This window comes from Phaethon aethereus (genome assembly GCF_964289735.1).
Source record: "Phaethon aethereus genome assembly, chromosome: 17".
Lineage (NCBI taxonomy): Eukaryota > Metazoa > Chordata > Aves > Phaethontiformes > Phaethontidae > Phaethon > Phaethon aethereus.
The window spans coordinates 2,641,791-2,663,320 of record NC_138593.1 but is presented as its reverse complement, the minus strand read 5'-3'; the positions used below and the strand labels follow the sequence as shown (position 1 = coordinate 2,663,320).

The following is a 21,530-nucleotide window of genomic DNA, read 5'->3' as shown; positions in this document are numbered from 1 at the left end:
GCACACTGATGTCATTCACACTCTGGAGCTGTTTTCCAGAGTCAGGTGGGGTGTACCTCAGACAAACAAGCCACCTCACACTGCTCCCTTCAGAGGGTGATTAAAGTAGAAGACTTGAGCAACTTCCTCCTAATTTACGGTGCAGTTGGTTGTACTCAGTGAGCGCTGTTGACATACATGTAGATCGTTCAAGGTTTGGCTGTTGCTGCAGGAAACCCAATGGCTACCTTAGCCAAAGTGTGCAGGACACGGGACTTGAGTGTGGTCTAGAGGCAAACTAACCCCAACAGACAGCTTGTTACAGTACGGTGCAAGCTGAGCAAGTCCTGCAGGTACATTATTCTGGATGCCTGAGAACATGAAGTTTCTAAACCTGTGCAATAAAAAAAGTTACTGCTTCCCCTTTACAGCAGTTCTTTCCACTGTACAATCAGCTTCCAAGGATGGGAGAAGATTTAGCTACCGTGACCTGGACCTTGCTGCTGCCTGTTGATGCGAATGTGCTGAAGCTGGGGGAAGCACAAGTTACTCGGCTTTCATCAGAAAGATGAGAGCAGGAAGCTGAACACTGGGTACAGCAGAAGTTCGGCCGAGTACAGATCTCTAACAGAAACAGACCCACTGCCCTGATGTAACGTATCAGGCACCAGAGAGAGAAAGACAGAAGGAATACTGATAGGAAATAAGGAACAGAAAACATTCTCCTGCCTCCTCAGTCAGCATCTTAGGCGGGTAAAAAAAAAGTAATCACATCCCCCCCTAAAACTAAACTGAAGGAAAAAAAAAGCAATTTGCCAAATAGAAGGACCAGGGCAAATCCCCGTTCCCCAGCACTTGTTTGCCGATTCAGACCACAAGCAGGGATCAATCTCTCTCCCATTGTTTATTTCACCCTTAGTGCCTTTCAGCACTGCTTGTCTACTAGGAAGTTCCACAAACAGTAGGAACACAAGTGCAGAGAGGGATGAGGGTAACTGCATCATGAGCTGGTCTCAGGAGAGCTTCTTTCACTGTCATGTTTCTCTGGCATTCAAGCAGCCGTGCTAGAAGACCAGAAGCCGATGTGCTTGTGTCACACAGGGCCTGTCATTTTTACTGTCTCTTGCCACGGACCCTAGAAAGGGGGAGGCTCTAGTTTTTCCATCAAGGATTTGATCCAACTTGTTCCATTGATGAGTTTTGTAGTGGCAATGACATACTCTGTGCCTCCATCTTCCATTTGGGACAGAAATCTTAGTGCAGCTATTTCTGCGTATGTCACACCTCCCAGGAAGAACACCAGAGTGACTCGGTTCTCACCGTGTTGACCTGTGTATTCAGAGAAATTTACAGGTTGTCTTAGTTTTATTTTTACATCCACCAACTGCCAGTCAAACTCAAAATGACCTAAAACTGAAATAAATATAGAAGCTGAATTAGAGGAGAAACTTATTGGGCGGAATACCAGACTGGGGCCCAGGAATGCAGACTCTACTCCTAGCTCTGGAGTCTTTACAGGATGTGATTCTGCCTGCCCAGGCTTAATACTAGGAGAGTGATGCTGACCAAGAAGGTAATGTACTGTTACTTACTAAAATCACAGTGTAAGGTTAGGGTGTATTTTAGTACTCTGATGAGAAGTTAAACAAAAGTACAGCTCTATAGTATCTTCAGTGCACGTGATGCTGTGCATTAATAGCAGGCTGAATATGTGGCTGGACTTTTTAAAGAGGCCAGAAAGCTATCTGTCAAAAATGGGTTAGGCAGATCTAATACTGCAGTGGGACTAGGACATGACATAGATGCCTGGACTCTGCCAGCCCTGATTTCAGTTTGCCTTATTCCAGCCTAGCAGAGATGCAAAGCAAAACTTACGCTTTTTCTGAAGGCCAGTAGGTAACTGCTGCCTCTCCTCAAAATGCGGACCCGGCAGCATCTTTAAAACCTCCTCTATGCTCCGCCACCCTGGCCGGGCCAGTAGCTGTGCCAGGCGTACACTCAGTGGAGCGTAGCCACTGTACACATAGGAGATATCATTGGGGTTCTGCAGGAGAGAGCAGAGTGTGAGCAGCAGGTGAGTTTTCATGCTGCAAAACAGCACCACAGAAATAAACTAAAATAAAAAAAATGAAGGCTTTTCTGCTGCACATAATCCTGTATTGTTAGAGGTAATGTTCACTGCTGAGGCACCTGTTTACCTGTTCATTAACATCATCCATCCATAAGCGCAGGGTTTTCCTGATCGTTGGGTAGTTATTCCTACCACTTGTCTGAGGTTTCAGGAGTCCAGCCTTTTCTAAGTTGTTTAAGGTCAATATATGTTCATAGCCATAAGTCTGCAATATGAAGAATTTGCTTTTAATACCATGTCAATAATCCATGACCAGAGTGTAAAAAAAAAAAAAAAAGGCAAAGATGTTAGTTTAAAAAAGTTTTTTGGTTAAGATCTCTCTTGCCTGTATCCCATTTAAAGTGTTTAAATCATAATAGTAAAAAGTGCATTGATATAAACCTCTCTGTATCTACGTGTTGTAAAACACATAGAAGCACCTCCTGAGTCATTGCTATCAGCCCAAACAGAAGCCTCAGTGCTCCATCTGTACACACTGGAAGTCAACACTACCCATGTATAAGATGCATCTGTCTAGAACGCAAGTGTTGCAGAGCTGAGGATTTGATGTGGATTTTCTCAGAAATTTATTGATCCAAAAGTTACATCCCAACCTGGAGAATCTCTCTTTTGTAATGGTCCAGAACCTTCTGCTTCAGGCCACTATTGCACACAGATTGTAAGCAAACGAGACGTAAGATCTTGATTAACGGATGTTTTTGAGCTATGCAGTCTTCAATATAATTGTTAACCTATTAAAAAAATACATAAGCTGTTATTTAAAAACCTGTTAAAGTGCCTAGAAGACCCGGAAAGAAAGATCTAGTTTTGCCTCGTATCTCCAAAACAGCAAGAAAGAGGGTGCAGCTGCGCTCCAGGCAGCTCAAGACCATCTGTAGAACAGTGATCCAGCACCAGTTCCACCTAGCATCTTTGTAAAGCATGTCAATTCCAGTCAGTAGCTAGACTTTGATGCCCTGAAAAAGTTATGATTAACTGTCTTTAATCTTTCACTGATCCCTCACAGCACATAGTGCCCCTGTACAAGTCACAGCACCCCAGCCATACACATCTGCGTTACAGGCAACGACAGATAACCAGAGCCTGGCAAAGCACACAGCACACACCCTCTCCAAATATGTTCAGCAATGCATGTCACTTGGAAAAAACTGCAAATATGCAAGAAGATACACATGAGAGCTCACAGCCTTGACACTGGAAGGAGAGAGAGACATCATCTAGATCAGATGTTTCCTCTCTCAAAAAACCTAAGTGGAAAAAAACCCAGAGAAATACATTGGGGTTTTTTTGAAGACATGAGTGAGTCACTAATTGTCATTATCTACTTACCTTGTCTGTGTCTATTCCAGACATGAACTCTTGTTCCACTGTTAAATTATCAAAGAAATCTTCAGATGCTTTGGGAAAAGAATGAAAATCAATACAATAGCAACTGATAGCTTATTTTCTACATTTAACATCTCAGCAGAGATGCACTGGATGGAGCAAAGCCAATTTTTGCCAAGCTGAATGCTGTCCATCAAGTTGTCTTGCATCTTGCTGTATTTAAATTAGTCAGATAGACTATTCAACGAATACTCACTGGTGATGTCTTTGATGAGTTCTGCAATGGAGGTGTGGTTTGCTAGAGAACTTCTTGCTGCCTGCATGTGTGGCAACTGTGAGACAAACTGCTTAATCTCGCCAACGGTTTTCGCATGGTGTCTTTCCTAAAGAAATCCGTCGCTTAGGTTAGGTCTTGTTCAGATTAATAAGACCAACTAGATCATTTTATCATGAAAATGTGTTTTACTGTACTCACTGCAACAGCAGATACTGTTAGAGATATGCAACCTTTTAGACAAAAGACTTTAAATGCGTACACTAAAGTCACAGCATTACCTGTAACAGCACTTTGATCATTAGAAGAGGCAGGGCATAATACAAGAGGATCATTAGATTGTTTTTTTCCATTACACCAGTGTTGCCAATCACTTTTCTCCACCTTTGTCTGACTTCAGCCACCACCATCTGCTCCTCAGTTTTCCTACCAGCAAAATCACCTTTTTCATGCAGAGATGAATTACTTTGCTTGCTGTCAGTAAACACGGAGTTCTATGCAAATGCAGTCAGAGATGGGGGACACTTCCCCTCAAAGCAGTAGTGAAAGGTGCTGAGGAACTGGGTCAGCAGGGTCTGCGTCCCTCGCAAGCAGAAGCCTGCCATTCACTGTACCTGGCTGGAACAATGTCCCAGATTTTGAGCAAGGATCTGATGAAGCACAATGCAGACTTCAGCTGACAGAGCAGTCCAGAGGTCTGTATTTCATTTGGGCTACTTGCCTCTTGCTGCAACTTGGAATAAAAATAACAATAATTTGAGTCACATGTGAAGGATTTAAATGGGCAAGTGCAGGCAGGACAGCAATAATGATGAAGCCTGCAATTTAAGAAGTCCTCTGCTGCCAATATGCTGCTGTTTCATTATCACCTCTTAGTTATGACATTTCTTAAAGGTTTGTTTTTTTTTTAACAACCAGCATGAATAATCCATCTTTAGCACCTTCAGTGCTAATACTGCAGTAACAGACATTTACTAGCAGATGAGGCTGAGCATACAGTATTTCAGCTAAGGTACCACTACCTTGTCTTAAATGTGGCAGAAGTGAAGAGGCAAAGAAAAAAAACAAGGAAATACAATCAAACACTGTAACAAGTTCTCTCAAGAATCACCATGAAGTGTGAAAGCAGAGATATGGGATCTCAGTTTCTTTATGAATCATCAACAGGATGTTTTCAAACAAAACCACAAACACCCCCCACAGCACTCTCCAGCTTTGTCTAAGGTGACATGAGCACGAATCTACAGGTCAAATGCACTGTAAGACAACTGTCTTTTTCACATTCCTATTGTTTTTTATGCCAGCCATAATACTCAATGAATGTATATTCCGCAGTTTTAATTCTTAAAGCCTTTTCTCTGCATCCTCAGTGAATGCAAAGGGAGAAGGATGTTTCAGTTAACTGGTAACAACAGTAATAAAGTGGAATCGATCAGTATGCTAAAATTAACCTTTGGCCTCTTGCAGAGGGAAGCAGTGCCTGGCTGTTCTGCAGACTGAAGAAAGTCATTTCTGTTGTGGGAACTATGGGCTCACACAGCAAAAATGTGGTTTAGGCTAGCTCCGAGACAAGCTTTTGACAGTAAGGACAAGAAAAGCCCCAGAACAGAGGTGTAGGGAGAAGAGAGGATCCGCATTACTACAGCATTCTTAAGAGGAGATTTGACCAACACCTACTCTGAAGTGGAGCTGATCTCATCCTAGCGCAGGGGAACAGACTGGAGGAGCTTCTGAAGATTACCCGTTTTTTCTCTGGCTGGGGGATTACTCCATGGCAACAGCTAGAGCTGCCAGTCACAGCTCTGCTGAACGCTGAACTTAGCTGACGACAAGAATGCCCAAGGGATGCACAGGTGGATACAGGCCTCACCTCAAAAGCTGCTGAGATGATCTTGGCTTTCTTGCTCAGGACTGACCCCACAGCATTGAAGTTCTTGTCTCGGATTTCAGCATACAGCTCTTCAGCAGAGTTCAGCTGGAGCTTCTTGGGTTCTGTGGGGAGATCTTTCCCCTCACCCTGCTTCTTTGGGGCAAACTTCTCAGGAGGGAGTTTCACATAAGCTACCAAATGCAGAGAAATAACCCTTATAAGGACTGGAACTTAACCACCAGAAGATAAGATAAGCAGGCTGTGGAAATGTGTCCCCTGAGCTGGAAACAGTTCTGAGCAGCAAAACTAATATAAGTGCCCAGATGATTCAGTGCATATGTGTTAATTAAGGAGAGTCTCCCTATACTCACCCAGGGACCTGGAGACCTATACAAACTACGTGATCAGAACCCAAGTGCTAGCTGCCGTGCTTTCAGAGAGCTTTGGAGGCAGCCTTCCAGCCAGTCTTCAGTACAGCAGGAGGGATTAAAACCTGTAAATGGCTCTCTGGAGTTTTTCTTACTTCCTCCTGAAAAGCAGGTGAGCGCTCTGCATAGCATTTCACAAACTGTTCCCCTCAGCGTGGCAAGTCAGCCAGCCAGGCTGGAGAGTGAAGGCATACACTAACATTTTTACTCCCACAACTACGTGTTCTGTGTCACTGTGTCTGCACCCAGCCAAAATCCAAAATACGCACATTCAATAATCATGTGCTGTACTCAACTCCCCTTCCTAGGCAAAAAGAGAGCCAGAGCTGATCTTGATGGGCTCTTGATGGGACTGAACCATCCCCACACTAAGTTCACATGAGCTGCTTCCACGTCACAGTCATTTAGTGAAGCAGAAACCCACCTGACACACTGCAACCTGCTCTAGCATGCCGGAGACCTCCCCCTTACCCAGCAGTACTCACTGTTCTGAATTCCGTAGATTTCATCTATCAGCCCTTCGTATGTCAGCTGCGTAGCTAATGGTGTCAGCAGATCAACGTTGCGGTCCAGCAACAAGAGGGTATCAAAGACGGGAAATATCGAGTTCTGGCTTCCAGGGAACTCGCGCTTCATCCTGATCATCATATTAGCCACGTGCTGAAAAGAAATCACGTTGGTCTGGTTATGGTGCAAGCCACAACTGATGGATTACCAAAAAAAAAAAAAAAAAAAAAAAAAAAAAAAAAAGAAGTTCTCTGCTGCTCTCTGCAGCTTAACAAGACAGTGACTATGGCCAGAGCACTGGGCTCCTCTCAAACCACCCCTTCATTACAAAAGGTACCAATTAAACTGTAAGCTCATCAGAGAGAAGAAAAAAGGGTGAGTTGGTGAAAGCTGAAAGCACAAAGGCCGTGTACCTATGAGCAAAAAGCATATGAAATCAGATAAATCCTCCTGACAGGAAGACTTAATGGAACAGCAAAGATTGATCTTTTGGCTAGAGATGACAAAGATGTGATGGCCACGATCCTGAAATTCCACTATGACAAGAAGGGTCCGTGGCTGGATTCAAAAAACCCACAGGTGCATTCATTTAATTAAACTCTCCTTAAGGCAGTTCCAAAGAACACGGTGCATTTTTTCAGCAACAACATTTGCCTTACCCGGGCACACTCGCCCTTCCCAAAAATCTGCGGGATGGTTCCGTAGAGAGCCTGCAGTGTCATCAGCCCCTTTGCCGCATGGTACAGACTTGTCTGGTCACTCTCCAGGTAACATTCCTAAACAACAAGAAGGATTCCCGATGGAAGGTGTCTATCCAACACAGCTGCTTCCACAGCAGAACGTGGTCCATGTGAAAAGTTCAGAGGAGACATAGGCTGGGGAAAAACTATGGCTGTTGGACCTTACCTGTGCCATTACTACATCAAATAATTTGATCAAACCAGACACTGTACTATTTCTGAACCCCACACGCTACTCCCAGTTTGATGGAGAGGAGTAAGAGAGACAGAAAGTGACTGCAAAGAGCCTCTTCCTCTAATGAGGCTGATCTGAGAGCACAACACCTCATCAGAGCTGCCGACAAGCAGCTGTAAGCCCTGACGCGTCCTCTGGGCTATGCTTAATAAGGCAGAGAAGGCCGAAGAAACTCTCAAACCTTTCTATCCCCAGATGCAGTATTCTGAGAAAACAGGATACACATCTGGTATGTGACAGCTGTTAATTCCCAGCACAGCTTAGTGCACAGCACTGACCACTGTACGTGGCTCTTCGGCTGCGTATTGACAGAAACCGTGCTGGCTCTTGGTAACGACCAAATATTTTAAGCCTCAGGAATGCTTGATTTGTGAAAGTAACACCAGCAGTTAAAGCTGGAGGAACTGGGGTGCAGCTTAGCATAGTGATTGTTCCTTCAGCGTTTAGTCAGAAAATACACAGAGAAGTTCAGGCTCAGTTCAGCACTTGGGATCATGTCACATTTGTTCTGCGAGGCCTTTCCCTGCTGTGCGTGTCACCGACAAACCCTCTGAAAGCCTCTGTACCAAACACCAACAACCAACACAGAAGCGCCCAGCGTTTTTCCTCAGAGACGAGACCAGCACTTACCTTGAATGCGCTCTCAGACTCCATGGAGAGCAGGTCTCCATCGAAGGGTATCAAGTCCAGGCTGTACTGCTCTCGGTGGATGAAGGACCCCAGCACGCCCTGCTCCTTCAGCCACTGCTCGCAGAGCAGGCTGCGGCGTGGCACGAAGAGGATGTGGAAGTCCCTCTGGGGAGAGCGGCCTCTGTCTTCCCTGGAAGAGCCACAGGCAGGAGCAGAGCAAACGGTAACTCGGCTGCGCAGGTAACCAGCACAGACTGCAGGCTGGGGGCATGGAATTCAGAGGAAATAGGAATGCTGCTGCCTGGTTATAATTACCAATTTCCCTAACTTTGCATTTCACAACATTTTTTACCCAGCCATCATGCCCACAGTTACAGGTCTGAAACCAGGGCAAGGTGACTTGGTTTCCCTGCAGTTCTCAAAAGGAGGGCTGATCAAAGCATTACTCATTCCAGCTAATTAGGAGGAACGCACATTATCTTAATGAAGAATGCACCCCTCTGCAGCACTAGCCAAAGGGAACCCCGCCTCCTTCCCACGGTGTTTCGCACCCCAGCTGGAGCTTCGAGCACTGCAGTCTCGATGCCTGCACATAGATCCTCGTTTGGAGCCCAGACATGACAAACCATACAGCTGCTTCGGGCTGAACCCATCCCCTCCTCGGCCGGCTCCCAAGAAAGCGGCCGTGAGTCGACCCCCCGCCAGCACCCGCTGTACCTGAGCACGTTGTCTGTAATGATGTCCATCAGCTCTAGCTTGGGCCTGACGAAGAAGATGACGTTTTTGACGTCCGCCTGCGGCAGGCGGCCCGGCTTGAGCGTGAACATCTTTTCCACCTCATGTTCCTACGCGGAGGCAATGGCATGCGTTAGCGGCGGGGAGCTCCGCTGGCAAGGCCCGGCAGCTGAGGGAACCGCCGCCGCCGCCTCGCCCGCCGCCAACCGTGCCCTGCCGCGGCGCTCACCTTCAGGAGCGAGTACTGCGCGATCAGCCCGAAGGGCCCGGTCAGGTACTCGTCCCACACGATCGCCTGTGGGAAGGAACAGAGGTGTCAGGCCCGGGCCCCGCCGGGCGGGCGGCCGCCCCCGCCCCTCGCCGCTCACCTTGGAGCCCGCGCACTTGTCGAGGAACTCGCGGAGCTCCCTGCGCCCCGCCTCGCGCAGCGCCGTCAGGTTGACGCGCCCCGAGCTCAGATGCGCCGCCATCGCTCTCCCGCCACCGCCCGCGCCGCTCACGTGACGCCGGCGGTCATCTGGCGCCCGCCACGTGACGGACGAGGCGGAGCCACGCAGCGCCCCGGCCGGCACAGCGCCCCCTGGTGCCGCGGCGGCCCCAGCCGCTGCTCTTTTGCGCCAAACGCCCCATCTGCCACCGGGTTGGTGACGCCAGCAACGCTCGTCGGTTGCTACCGAAAGCCTGGGGCGGGGGTGTCCCGCGGGGCGTCAGCGAAAACACCCCGCAGCGCTGCTAACGTCCTTTTTTCAGTTTATTCACAGTGCAGCCACAGGGCAGGTTTAGCCCCACGCTGAGCCCATTACATTCCTAGCAGAACGGAAGGTATGAAAGAAAACACACCTTTTTTTTTTTTTCCAAAATATAACTTTAATATATATATGCATATATACACACACACCCCACACACACTATATAGAAGCTGAAAGAATGCAAAAGAAGGGGGATGTCCCACAAAATGTTCTAGCTGTGCACAGCATATGGGTTTCTTAAAAACCCCACAGCAGCTCCATTTCTTACCTCCTTCATGATTTCCTGTCTCAAAAGCACAACCACAGCCCTGCCCAGCTGAGCAGTGTCCAGAGCTCGCGTTCACTGAGCAAAATCACAATCAAATGAGTAAATGAAGATAAAGATGAAACATTTCTCAGCCCAGTCCAGTGTCAAAAAAAGTTTAAAAAAATCTAAATGTACAAATTCAGCCTTAAAATGGTTTAGTGCAAATACGAAAATTAACAGCATAATTTTAAGGTATTTAAATAAGCTTTAAGAGAACTATAGTGCTTCGTTCCTATACACGTTTTCCCATCAATAGATGCAACAGCATAGGGGCATTTCTTGTTAAGAGTGGGGACCGACCCAGAACCTGGGAAGAAATAGCATAAAGTCGTTTGTTAAATCATTTATTTATATTTCACTTAAGTTTATTAAAGGGAGATAGGGTAGTTATTAGTGGAGGAGCAAAATATTTATCAATTTACTGATTCTGGAGTGGATGGGCAAGGGGAATGGGAGCGAGGGTGTCAAGAAACGCTGTCCCTTTTCCTGACATTCAGCACACACAAATGCTGGTGGTATAAATCGTCCAATTAGTGCGCACAGATAGTCTATCCTCCCAGCTGCACATTCCATTAGAAGGTCTCGTCGTCATTGCAGTCGGCCGTCCAGTGCCCAAACATCTCGCAGGTATCGCAATAGGGGCGTTCTTCTCTCCTGCTGCCGTGGTAAGCCGAGTGGGGCGGCTCCTCCAGCATCTGTGCCTGGGTTGGACAGTCTTCAGTGTCATGAAGATCAAAGCAGCCGCAGATATCACAGAAGAGACGAGGCTTCTTCTTTGACAAGCTTTCTTCCTCACTGCAAGAACAGCACCAGCACAAGTCAAGCAGGGTACTTCTCCATCATTAAGGAGAAAGGCCTGCCTCCCTGCCCTGCACGAGAAGCTGTCTCGTAATTATTAGACTGAGGAAACACCACGGTGGTCAACAAAAAGAATTACACCCCAACCCACCCCCTTCTGAAGATCTTCTGATATGTCTACCTTGCAGTACCCACAATCCCTTATACTATAATATTTACTAAGCAAACTGCACTGGTTGTGTAAATATTTGCACAAATACAGACATTATTTAAAAAAGAAACATGTAAACTATTTTCTCTTTTCCCTTGATAGGAGAGATCTGAAGTCACAATATATCAAATACATTGTAGTTCTATTTTTCTGGACTGGATCTCCCCACCTCAAGGCAGCAACTGGCCTCATGAGAGCAAAGACTCTTCAACTTAACTTGGAAAGGGCCAGACACAACCAAGGCTGACAACTGACATCAGTGTGTGTGATCTGGTAACTACAGAGGATCATTTTGCACCACCAGGTACACCACAGTAATGGACCTAAAGAGAAGGCTGGATTGAATCACTAAATTAAAGAGAAAGCTATATTTGTCCTTCCTGACAGCTGAAACCAGGCTGGTGCATCGTGCAGCTGACAGAACTGACTGCTACCGACAGCTCCCAAAACACAAGCCAAGGTTTTCCTTTAGGATTTATACCTGTCATAGTTATTTATCTCCTCTTCATTGCCATTGAGGGCTGCTTCACACATTCTTTGTATTTTCAAGTTCAATTCTTCGTTTCTCCTTTGCAGATCTACTATCACTGAATTCAGGAAGTCAATCTATGATAGTCAAGAACAAGGACAGTCAGCAGGGTGAGGATGGCACTTCAGAGAAAGCAAGCAACAAAGCAATAACCCTCAAAATGACACGTGCAGATCTGCATTAACTCCTACCACTGGATCGCTGTATTACAAAGAATACCTGTGGACACCGAGAGAACAAGTGATAGACTTCCCAAAGGGCCTCCGAGACCCTCAGTGTGATTTCTGTCCAGAGAGCCAGGCAGTTCTGCCCAGCCAACATGTCTGACAGACATAGTGGGTCTCAACCCAACAGCAACAGATCGAGTTCTTTTTCTAATGTTACATTTAGAACATAAATCCAGTTGTGTAATTCTGATGAGAACAGCGTCTTTGTTCCTCTGAACCTGTGGCTCCAGTGGATACTCTCAGAGGCATCCTGGCGGGGCAGCAGGACAGCGCAGTGCACCTCTACAGCATCTTCCAGAGCTAGTTTGAGCCACAGACATCAGCAGGCCAGCACTGCTGAACGTAATCAAGTAATGCTTGGCAAATTAATATAGTGAATAAAATGAAGGAAGCCAAGAAGTGGTACAAACCTCATGCTGATTGGAAGGAAGGGTTGCCATCAGCAGATGAATTCAAGGAGGCAAAAAAACAGAAAAAGATTGGTGGTTAGTGTATGTTAGTTACACTACTTCTGATCTCTGTACAGACTAGGAAGGACATTTTTTAATCAACATGACTGCCATTAGTGATCTAAGAAGGACTTTGATAAGGAGCAGAAGGTGCTTCTATTGTAACCATGTCTCCTAAGGCATTTGTTGTCACAGGCTGCCTGGTGCACAGCAGCACTTCACATGTTTGTTACGATTACCATACTTTTTGATACACATTTTTCCTAAATCTGTTACCAAGCACAAGCTGAGTAACTTCCTTGCCCCACTGCTGCCAACCTGCATTCTAAGTAAAGTTCTGCAGTTAAGAAGCAGCAAAGATCAACATTTTCAGCTGCAGAAGCTTAGCAGCAGCATGTGAGCTCAGGTAGCCCATTTCTCCAAGATGGCAAGCACCACAGATTCACATGGGCCACACCTCATTCCTCATTCACATCCCAGAAACCTTTTTTAAAGAACAGCAAGGAGCAGTTTATGAGTGTGCTCTGCTGGGCTGTACCTCACCAACAGGCTGCAGGTCAAAACTTGCCAGCCCCGCCTTCCTGCTTGCTTCCTCACGTTCCAGTAACCCGAGCTCTCTCTCCAGTATCACTTGCCACTTGATTCTTAATATTCCCCGCCATTAATATTCCCCTTCAGAAGCAAAAGGTTAAAAGATAAATCTGCTCATTATAATCCTGATTTACAGAATCTGATAGGAACTGTCTTTGGAAAAACATTTCACTCTGCTGTTTTAGCTTGCTGATGTTTCAGATCAAATACCTGCTTCTCTTTTGCAATTTCATCTTGGAGTAAGTTAGCAGCAATGTCACCTTTAAAGAAGAAGAAAAAAAACCAAAAAGAAACAAGGTATAAATATCCAGGAATCATACAATGGCTTAGCCAGAGACTGAAATAATGTAATAATCTCTAATCTCCACAATATCTTATTCTCACTGCTTTGTAATCACTCAGTATAACCTTCAGTAAGGGTGACTTTTTTGGGGCATTTTTTGACCACTGCATTCCAGAAGCATATTCAATACTGCACGTTACTTATTAAAATACAAAAAATGTACGTACAGGTGACAGCTAACATTCACAGATCTGCAAGGGAACACTCCTCTGTTGCAGAGGTGACACTGTAGTGGTACAAAGCTTAAGAAGCTCAGCCTAAGGTAAGCTTAGTGTCTCAAATGTGGGATTCCCAGTCCTGTGCTCAGGTAGGTGGTTTTGCTATGATGCCGACACATTACTTTGCAGCTACAGCAAGGGAAACCAAAATCAGTCTAAGAGGCTCTTGCACAGAAGCCACACCATGAACAGGATAAAAGTTTTATGGTTTATGCTCATGTTTCATTGCAGGTCACATTGCCCTCTGCCCTGGCGTAAATGGGTTAAGCTGGCAATGTTGGTAGGTTCCACATTTTGCAGCTGGTCAGAGTTCCTTCATTCAAGTCTTATGCGTGTCCTACAACAGGAAAGTCACATTTCTCAGGAGGTTCAATCAGTTAAACCTCCTTTTAACTATCCGGTTAGCAGCTGCAAAAATCTACAAGATTAAAGCTGAAGGCACAGAGACAGTAAAGAGGCTCTCTTTTACCTGCGGAGCCAGTTACAGTTAAGGGCTGCTCATTGTTTTCCTTGAGTTTTTGCTCCAAGTTCTTCACCTTTTCCTCAAGTTTCAATTTGTCAGACTCCAGTGACTTAACCACCGACTGCAAGGTTTTTGCAGAAGCGTTTTCTCCACGGAGCACCGTGATCTGTAAGAATTGAGAAATGCTTAGACCTTCCAGAATGAAATCAGAGCACCAAGGCAACAGCCTTCATAGCAAGGGCTAAATAGCCACCAAAAATACCCGCCAAAAGTCACCTAAGTATGCACAGATACCTAAAGATTTAATTCTAAGGTGTAGCTATCTGAAATTAAAAGAAAAAAAGAATTAGCCAACTCTCCAGTAGCAAGCATACAAGCATACATATGGCTTGTAGCCATAACTTAATCTAAAATTAAGCATCCCACTGTTCCTCTTTTACCTCATTTCTGAGTTTTTCCAGTTCCTCATCTTTTTCTGTGATCAAGGCACTAGTAACACTGATGGATTTTTGTAAAGATGCTCGCTCTTCATCAATTTCTTTTTTTAACGTTGATTCTCTAAAAGAAAACCAAATACAATCAGAAATCATCTAAATAATAGATTATTGTAGTCACTTAAAGAAGTTACATTTAATTTCAAGTATTAGACTACTGTAAGAAGTGGTTCTTAAAAAGCAGATTTCAATTCTGTACTTGACTAAGATTTTATATATGTATAAACATTTCAGATGTTACAACTGTGGAAACAAAGAAAAAGTTTACCTAGGTAGTACATGCCAGAATCTGCATATCATCGTATCCATTTGAATTTAAAGAAGCAAGTTAATAGACTGGGGAGATACAGGATAAACAAACATGTTGCACAATGTTCCACAAAACCTAACTTCAGAGTTTTGTTACTTCCTGAAAATTATTAACAAGCAACAAAACATACATGCAAAGCTCATTATACAAGTTGTCATGCAAAGCATTGATGATGCTGGAAATATCAGCTGGTCCTCACTAATTTCAGTGACATCATTGTTTCCTGAAACACATACTTTGAGATCTTCTGGGCCTTTAATAACTACTGTTTCAGCACAAACCACGTGGGGTTTGTTTTACTTCATGAAAGAAGGGTTAAAAAGAAATCCTCCAGAGAGGCACAAGCCCCTTCAGTGTATGTTATGTCCAGTTTTCCCAACCTTTTCAGCTGATCTAGTAAGAGACCTGACTTCTTCCTACAAATCCTGTCCTGACAGTGATCTTAAGGCGTCATAGCTACGATATCCTCACACAGATGCTAACGAGTCTGCCTGATAGGTCACACAACACACACAGAAGAATAATTGTCCTTTGATATGAGAACTATTGCTACAGAAGTTCCTTACAAGCCAAAAGGCTTTTTTTTTTTTAAAAAAAAAGTAAAAAAAAAAATCTTATTACATTTACTTATCTAGAAGAGAAACTTGAGTTTCAGAGCACCAAGCAGCACCCAGCAGCAAGCTGCCAACTCTCCGGGCTTCTGCAGGTGCAGCCAGTTTCCTATGCAATTCCATACATCCTGGTTCAGATGGTCACGGTCTCACTGCCACAGCAACAAGCTGCTTCTCTTCTTACTAGCTGAGAGGGCTGATGCCAAACTAGGCTACCTGAGTGCGTACCCACTACGCAAAAAGCAGAAAGTAGCCAATACTTCAAAGATACCAAATGACGTAACGATTTCATTTAAGTAACTAACCTACACTACACCCTCTGAGGACTGTTCAAGGGGTCAAGAGCAGAACACGTCCTTGGGTGATGATGCTCAGTAGGCAGGGGATGGCTATAAAGTTCAAATGGAGAAGTTTTCATATCCATGATATCTACAGTTAGTGAGAGCCACGATACCCAGACCATGAAATACAATAAATCTCACCAACTCAAGATAAACAGGAAACTCAACAATGAGAGCACAGTTAATGCAATTCTTTCATTGTTAAGATTATACTCGGGAATGGAAGCAGCAAGTGGAGAATCTGGGGTTTAGAAAAGCTGATGCAGCTACCAAACAAGAACCAGCAGGTTGATTTTGATTTTGGTATATTTTTACAATGAGAGAATTAATATAAGCAGAAACACGACAAATTGCAGACTGCACCATCTTGCCTTCAAATACAAGTTATACCCTCATATAAACCCTGATACTTGGTTTTATACCCTGATAAAAACCAAAAGGGCAATGGCATTCAATAGATCTCCTCGCTGACCCAGATTCAGCAAAGCACTACAAGCACAACAGCAACCTCCGTGTTCTTTAGCTGGATTACACACATGCTCTAGCCTAACCCATCTTTTTAAATGCTTTGCTGAATTGGATCAAAAGCGCAGGGTGGTGGTGTGGGAAAGAAACGTGCCACCAATGCATGGGACGCCGCTGGCAGAGCGCAGCTGCCCTGAGCTGCAAATCCAGCATTTCCTTAAGGCAGGGGAAATGGGAAAGTACACCTGGAAGTTGCTGCTCACAAGCTCTGCTGTACCTGAGACTTCACCCGGGCTTCCCTTCGCTACATACACAGCTGTAGAAGGGCAGAGGGAAACCCCAGTGACTCATCTCATGCTTAAGAGCTTGTTACTTAGCCAATGTTTCCACTTTTTGGTCAGATCTTCATCTTAGACATCAAGACCAAACGTATGCTTTTTGTACAAATATGGTTACCTTGCCATTTCTTGGGCTTGGTTTCAACCACCACAAGCTTTTAGGTCATTGAAAAAGGCAAACAGTTTGTGAGCATATAAATATGTATTTACAAATTCAATATAGGAGTCCAGAATACCATAACACAAGGGAAGAAAAACAGGAGAAGAGACGAGAGAAAACAAGTGAGGGAAAATGGTCCCTGTACTCTAGCACTGTTTTTTTTCTTTTACAAGTCAGTCTCTTCAGGAACCATGCTTTACAGCTCCAGCTGGAGGCCCTCTAAAATGCCCAAACTGGAAAACCTACGAACATAGTAGGTATGTGTCACTACTTACTTATATGTAAGTGTGGATCACAGTTCACTTCCAGCATCAGCTGAGTCTACCCCACTGATGCTCTCAGCTTCAGTATTGTTTGTAGTATGATTCGTATGAGAGACAGGAAACGTAAAGAGCATATGTTGAATGTGAAATAACCACATAGTGATTAACTTGCAAGAAAAATCTTGTGGAAACTATTTATTTTATCAGAAAAAAAAAAAGAAGGAAATCGATTCAGTGAACTCAAACTTTTTCCCTGTGAGTTCACGTCCAAAATAATCTGCTTGCCAGCAGGGACTAAAGAAAAACAATAAAAACAATTTTGTCATTTCACACACCGTTTTAAAATTCCACTTTCTTGAGGAGGTTAAACCATGTTTTGAGCAGTGAGTGGAAGTCATGGGAGAGAGAGGGTTTAGTTTTGTTTTAACATAAAAATAATCACCCAGATTCTCCCCTTACTACAAAAATAAGAAATTCTAAGAATGAAGCAAATACCTTAAAGTGTTACTGGGCAAGCTTTAAAAATGCAAGATAACAAGAACCACATGTTAGAAATATGGAGTAGAAATGCAAAATATTGTGAGGGAGAACTAAATTTGCACCAAGGGGCTTTTTTTGTTTCGGTAAAAAATATAGACTTTTTTTTTTGTAGATATACACATATATATATATTGCTGAGTATTTTACAAAACAAAAGCAAGACACCAAGGGACAAAGGCAGCCAAAATATGTACAACAACTTTAAAAAAAATTATTATTTATTGTAACGTGGATAGACTTTCTTGAGTCTTACCATTAAAGACACACAGATATAGCAAAGGAAGCAAGGGTAGGAAAGGGAAGAGAGAGGAATGAAATGAGTATTGATAAATAGCGCAAGCTCAAAGACAGTCAGACAGTTAGCAACCCACAATGAACCTAATGAGCTGAAGTAACATATAACCCCCTTAGATTCATAAATATCAAACTCCCGTTGCTCCCAGATGGACTACTTCATAGAGGGAGTTGCTAAAATAGAGGAAGAGATTTCCTGTGGGTGGAAGGAAGGCAGGAAAACTACTGCTAGAGATTTGACCTAATTGAAACAAAAAGATGTGTCCCTCTCAGTATCTCAGATTGTTAAGACAAAAGGAAGAAATCATCACTCATCTCATCACCAGCGTCAGTGGAATTGGGGAATTTAGAGACACTTTTTTATTTAATTAGCTCTTCATTCAGCCTAACCTTTTTTTTTTTTTTTTGCAAATATTGTCATATGCTGGTGTATTTTAACCCCTAGTGGCCTGGAGTCTGCTTCAGGGAGGTTGACTGTTTCTGCTACTTATTTTATCCTTTCCATTGGAGTTTATTCAACACTGTTGAGAAATGTCACTAAGCCAAACTCGGGCATCTCAGTGTAACCGACTGAAGGTGAAGTAATGTTAATTATGAAATCATTAAAGTGAGTTTTATCTAGGTTATTTCAGGCAGCTCACAGAGTCAAAACAGGAGAAGGAATATCAGAGCCACACACCTTGCTTTTTATAACTCACTGCAGAATTTGTCTTTTAAAATGTATGCTATGACACAGAACTGCTGGAAAGTATTGAATGAATCTTGGGTCCCCATTCCCTCCTTCCTTTCCTCAACTAACCTCCAGGAATTACACTATGTAAAATAACTTTCAACTATTTAAAATACATGTTTTAAACCATGTTAAATAACAGGCTATAAACAGCGTTCTAAGCTGTCAGCAGCACTAATAGCCTCTTTTTCCCTCCCTCCCTCCACATCCAATATGCTGGAGATGATCCTCAGTTGCTGTAAACATACTAATTTTTGTGGAAGTCTGTGCTGGTTTTGGCTGGGATAGAGTTAATTTTCTTCCTAGTAGCTAGTACAGGGCTGTGGTTTGGATTTGTGCTGGAAACTGTGTTGCTAACACAGGGATGTTTTAGTTGTTGCTGAGCAGTGCTTACGCAGTGTCAAGGCCTTTTCTGCCTCTGAGCCCACCCCACCAGCGAGGAGGCTGGGGGGCATGGGAAGCTGGGAGAGGACACAGCCAGGACAGCTGACCCCGACTGACCACAGGGACATTCCAGACCGTATGACATCATGCTCAGCATATAAAGCTGGGGGAAGAAGAAGGAAGGGGGGGACATTCAGAGTGATGATGTTTCGTCTTCCCAAGTAACCATTACGCGTGATGGAGCCCTGCTTTCCTGGAGGTGGCTGAGCACCTGCCTGCCGATGGGAAGTGCTGAACGAATTCCTGTTTTGCTTGGCTTCTCCTCTCCTTATTAACCTGTCTTTATCTTGAGCCACGAGTTTTCTCCCTTTTACACTTACGATTCTCTCCCCCATCCCACCGGCGGGCAGTGAACGAGTGAGTGGCTGTGTGGGGCTTAGTTGCTGGTTGGGGTTAAACCACGACAGTGTCAAATGATCTTTACACCAGCTAGAGATTCCTCTCCTTATTTTGTCCTTCACCTCATCTTAAAAAAAAAAAAAAACAAAACAAAACAAAAACACACTTACACTTAACGCTATTCTATGCAGCTAAAGGCTGAGCAATCCAGTTGATAAGGCTGGTGAAAGTTGGAGGTTCAGCTGTCCGCTTGCCTCTCCGTGTAACAACTGACCAAACTCTGACATTCGCTGAGGACGCATGCACTTGTGTAACGCCCTATGTGCCCGCTGTCCTTTGGAAGAGTGTGAGCTGTTACAGAGTATGACCCACCTCCCAAATAACGGATTATTAGGGAATAAAAAAAAAAGGGATCAGTGTATGATATTGAGTAGCTACGGATGTGCATGAATACTGAAGTGCCACTCACTGTTCTTTGTTGTGACCATTATTAATGCAGGAAATTTAACAGGGGTTGGTTTGTTTTTCCTGGAACACACTTGGTGTCAGGGAGAGCTGCATCTTAGTTTCTAAGGATTTATATAACTGCTTTTGAAAAGCCCACATTTTCCTAAAGACATTGTGGCACTTAGCCAATTAGCTAAAGACAGTAAATTTTGTAACTTGGGACCATTTACTGAACTGCACAGTTTACAAATGGATGCCCCAGTCACCCAGGACAAATCTCCTGGTATTTAAAAACAGTGCTGAATGAACTGCAATAACTACTGCCACAATGAACTCAATATCCCAAAACCGTGAGAACAATCCATTCAAGGCTGAATAACTGCTTTTTTTTTTTTTCATGTAACAGCCCTTAGCATCACTGCATTTTTCCATTATTCCTGAAGAACTTGACGGGTCAGATCTGCATGCATGCGTATTTATCAGACTGCTGGAAAATCCAACGTTCCAGAGCAGACTAAAACCAAACACTGAACTGGTTACTGAAAAGAACTACTACAATGCAAGAGGTGCATAACTAAAGAAGAAAGGGTAAATGCTACTGCTTAACATGTTCTTATATTAATACAATTACATTTCCTTCTCACTTTTAATGAAAATGGGGAAGGTATCATCTGTAAGCCAATCTGTGTAACAACCTCAGGACTTTTAACTATGATACAATAGAAAAGAACCACTTTTTCTTAGCGCTGTTTTTCTATTATGTTTTCTGAAGTTGTCTGTAGGACTGCATAGTTAAACACACATCAGAAAAAACAACTTACCTCTTTTTCATCTCTAATAACTGGTTATTGAGTACTGATCTCTCCTCTTCCAGCTAAAATACAAGCACAAAAAGACTACAGTTAATACACTAAGGATCGTTTCCTTAGTATAATATATCAGGGCATCGTTATCACCATAAAACAGATGTGGGAGAGGCTACAGAGCCTACAAATCCTCAAAGTAATTGATTTTCTACTACGGCAACATACACACACAAGCACAGATTTTTCAGTGACCAAGAATATTAGCTAGTGAGGAGCTATTACTGCTTTATGTGATATTTTCATGTGCTGTGCACACAGGCTGGGTGTGAGGCTGGTATTGCTCTGCACGGTATTTCCGGGCCCCACGCACACCAAAGAGAACCGTGAGCCTTTGTGCACCTGGCCATTAAATTTAGCCCAGTATTGGTGAATTACTGGATTTGCTGTTGTTCTGACCTGGATAATTGTACTGCCGATCCGTATTTGTTACTGCACCGTTATTTAGAGATAAATTATTGATCCCTAAAGCTGTTGGTCTGGTGTCTGTTACCGTATCCTGAACCTTCACCTTGGTGGGGCCACCTTAAGCCCTTACAAGTGGTAGGGCCTTCAACTGAAAATACTGTTGCTGCAGGTTCTTAGGGTCCAAACTGACAGGCACAAATAGGTGAGGAAAGGCAAAACAAAACAACCAACCATAATTTGTACAACAACAAAACTGTAAAGCCTCACCACAGCAGATACACTGCAGTAACTAACTTCTGAGAAAGTTAAGTATTTTTCAGGCCAATTAATTTTTCTTCACCATTTTCTCCTTTCTTCTTACTCAATGGCCAAAGTCAGCAATTACTGCCCTACAGAACTGCTCATGGTAGCAACCACCTGTGCCTTGACTTGAACACAATCTCTCTTTAGGTTCACAAGCTTTCAGGGTTCATCCGCAAGGTTAGCAAGACATTTATAATGGAAACCTCAGAGCCCCAGGAACAAGAGCAAATAGTCTCTTACTGACTAAATACTCTCAGCACTTTGCAGACATTCAGGTTTGGCACAGACAGGCATAGAAAGCGTTAAGCAGTTTCCAGAGAAAGCAAGTTCAATGAGAAGGAAGGTTGTCTGCTGGCCTCCAGGTCTGGGCTAAATGCAGCACACCTAGATAAATTGTCTCCTCCATGTTTTCTGACAACTTACCTTCTCCTTGCATGTAC

General features: G+C 43.8%; 2 protein-coding genes across 3 annotated transcripts in view; both read right to left on the bottom strand.

Moving 5' to 3' along the window:
- Positions 1-470: 470 nt before the first annotated feature.
- Positions 471-9,730, bottom strand: VPS33A (VPS33A core subunit of CORVET and HOPS complexes). 2 transcript variants are annotated; one of them, XM_082007483.1, is made up of 13 exons: positions 9,224-9,730; positions 9,085-9,150; positions 8,838-8,965; positions 8,121-8,310; positions 7,175-7,291; positions 6,494-6,668; positions 5,581-5,771; positions 3,693-3,819; positions 3,440-3,507; positions 2,704-2,841; positions 2,178-2,315; positions 1,855-2,023; positions 471-1,308 (listed from the first exon to the last, which is right to left on the bottom strand). In XM_082007483.1, the coding sequence occupies exons 1-13, from the start codon at positions 9,323-9,325 to the stop codon at positions 1,115-1,117; spliced, it is 1,803 nt and encodes a 600-aa protein (XP_081863609.1). In that variant the 5' UTR covers positions 9,326-9,730; the 3' UTR covers positions 471-1,114. The 2 variants fall into 2 exon arrangements, with proteins under 2 accessions (XP_081863609.1, XP_081863610.1); XM_082007484.1 differs by lacking the exons at positions 3,693-3,819; positions 5,581-5,771.
- Positions 9,731-10,483: 753 nt separating this feature from the next.
- CLIP1 (CAP-Gly domain containing linker protein 1) overlaps positions 10,484-21,530 on the bottom strand; it is a gene marked incomplete at its 3' end in the record, with an annotated part of 60,684 nt that continues 49,637 nt past the window's right edge. The window contains exons 21-27 of the mRNA XM_082007910.1: positions 20,338-20,390; positions 17,218-17,238; positions 14,181-14,298; positions 13,747-13,906; positions 12,927-12,976; positions 11,402-11,526; positions 10,484-10,706 (exon numbers count right to left, since the gene is read on the bottom strand). Coding sequence (XP_081864036.1) covers positions 10,484-10,706; positions 11,402-11,526; positions 12,927-12,976; positions 13,747-13,906; positions 14,181-14,298; positions 17,218-17,238; positions 20,338-20,390 — 750 coding nt within the window. The remainder of the gene's footprint in view (positions 10,707-11,401; positions 11,527-12,926; positions 12,977-13,746; positions 13,907-14,180; positions 14,299-17,217; positions 17,239-20,337; positions 20,391-21,530) is intronic.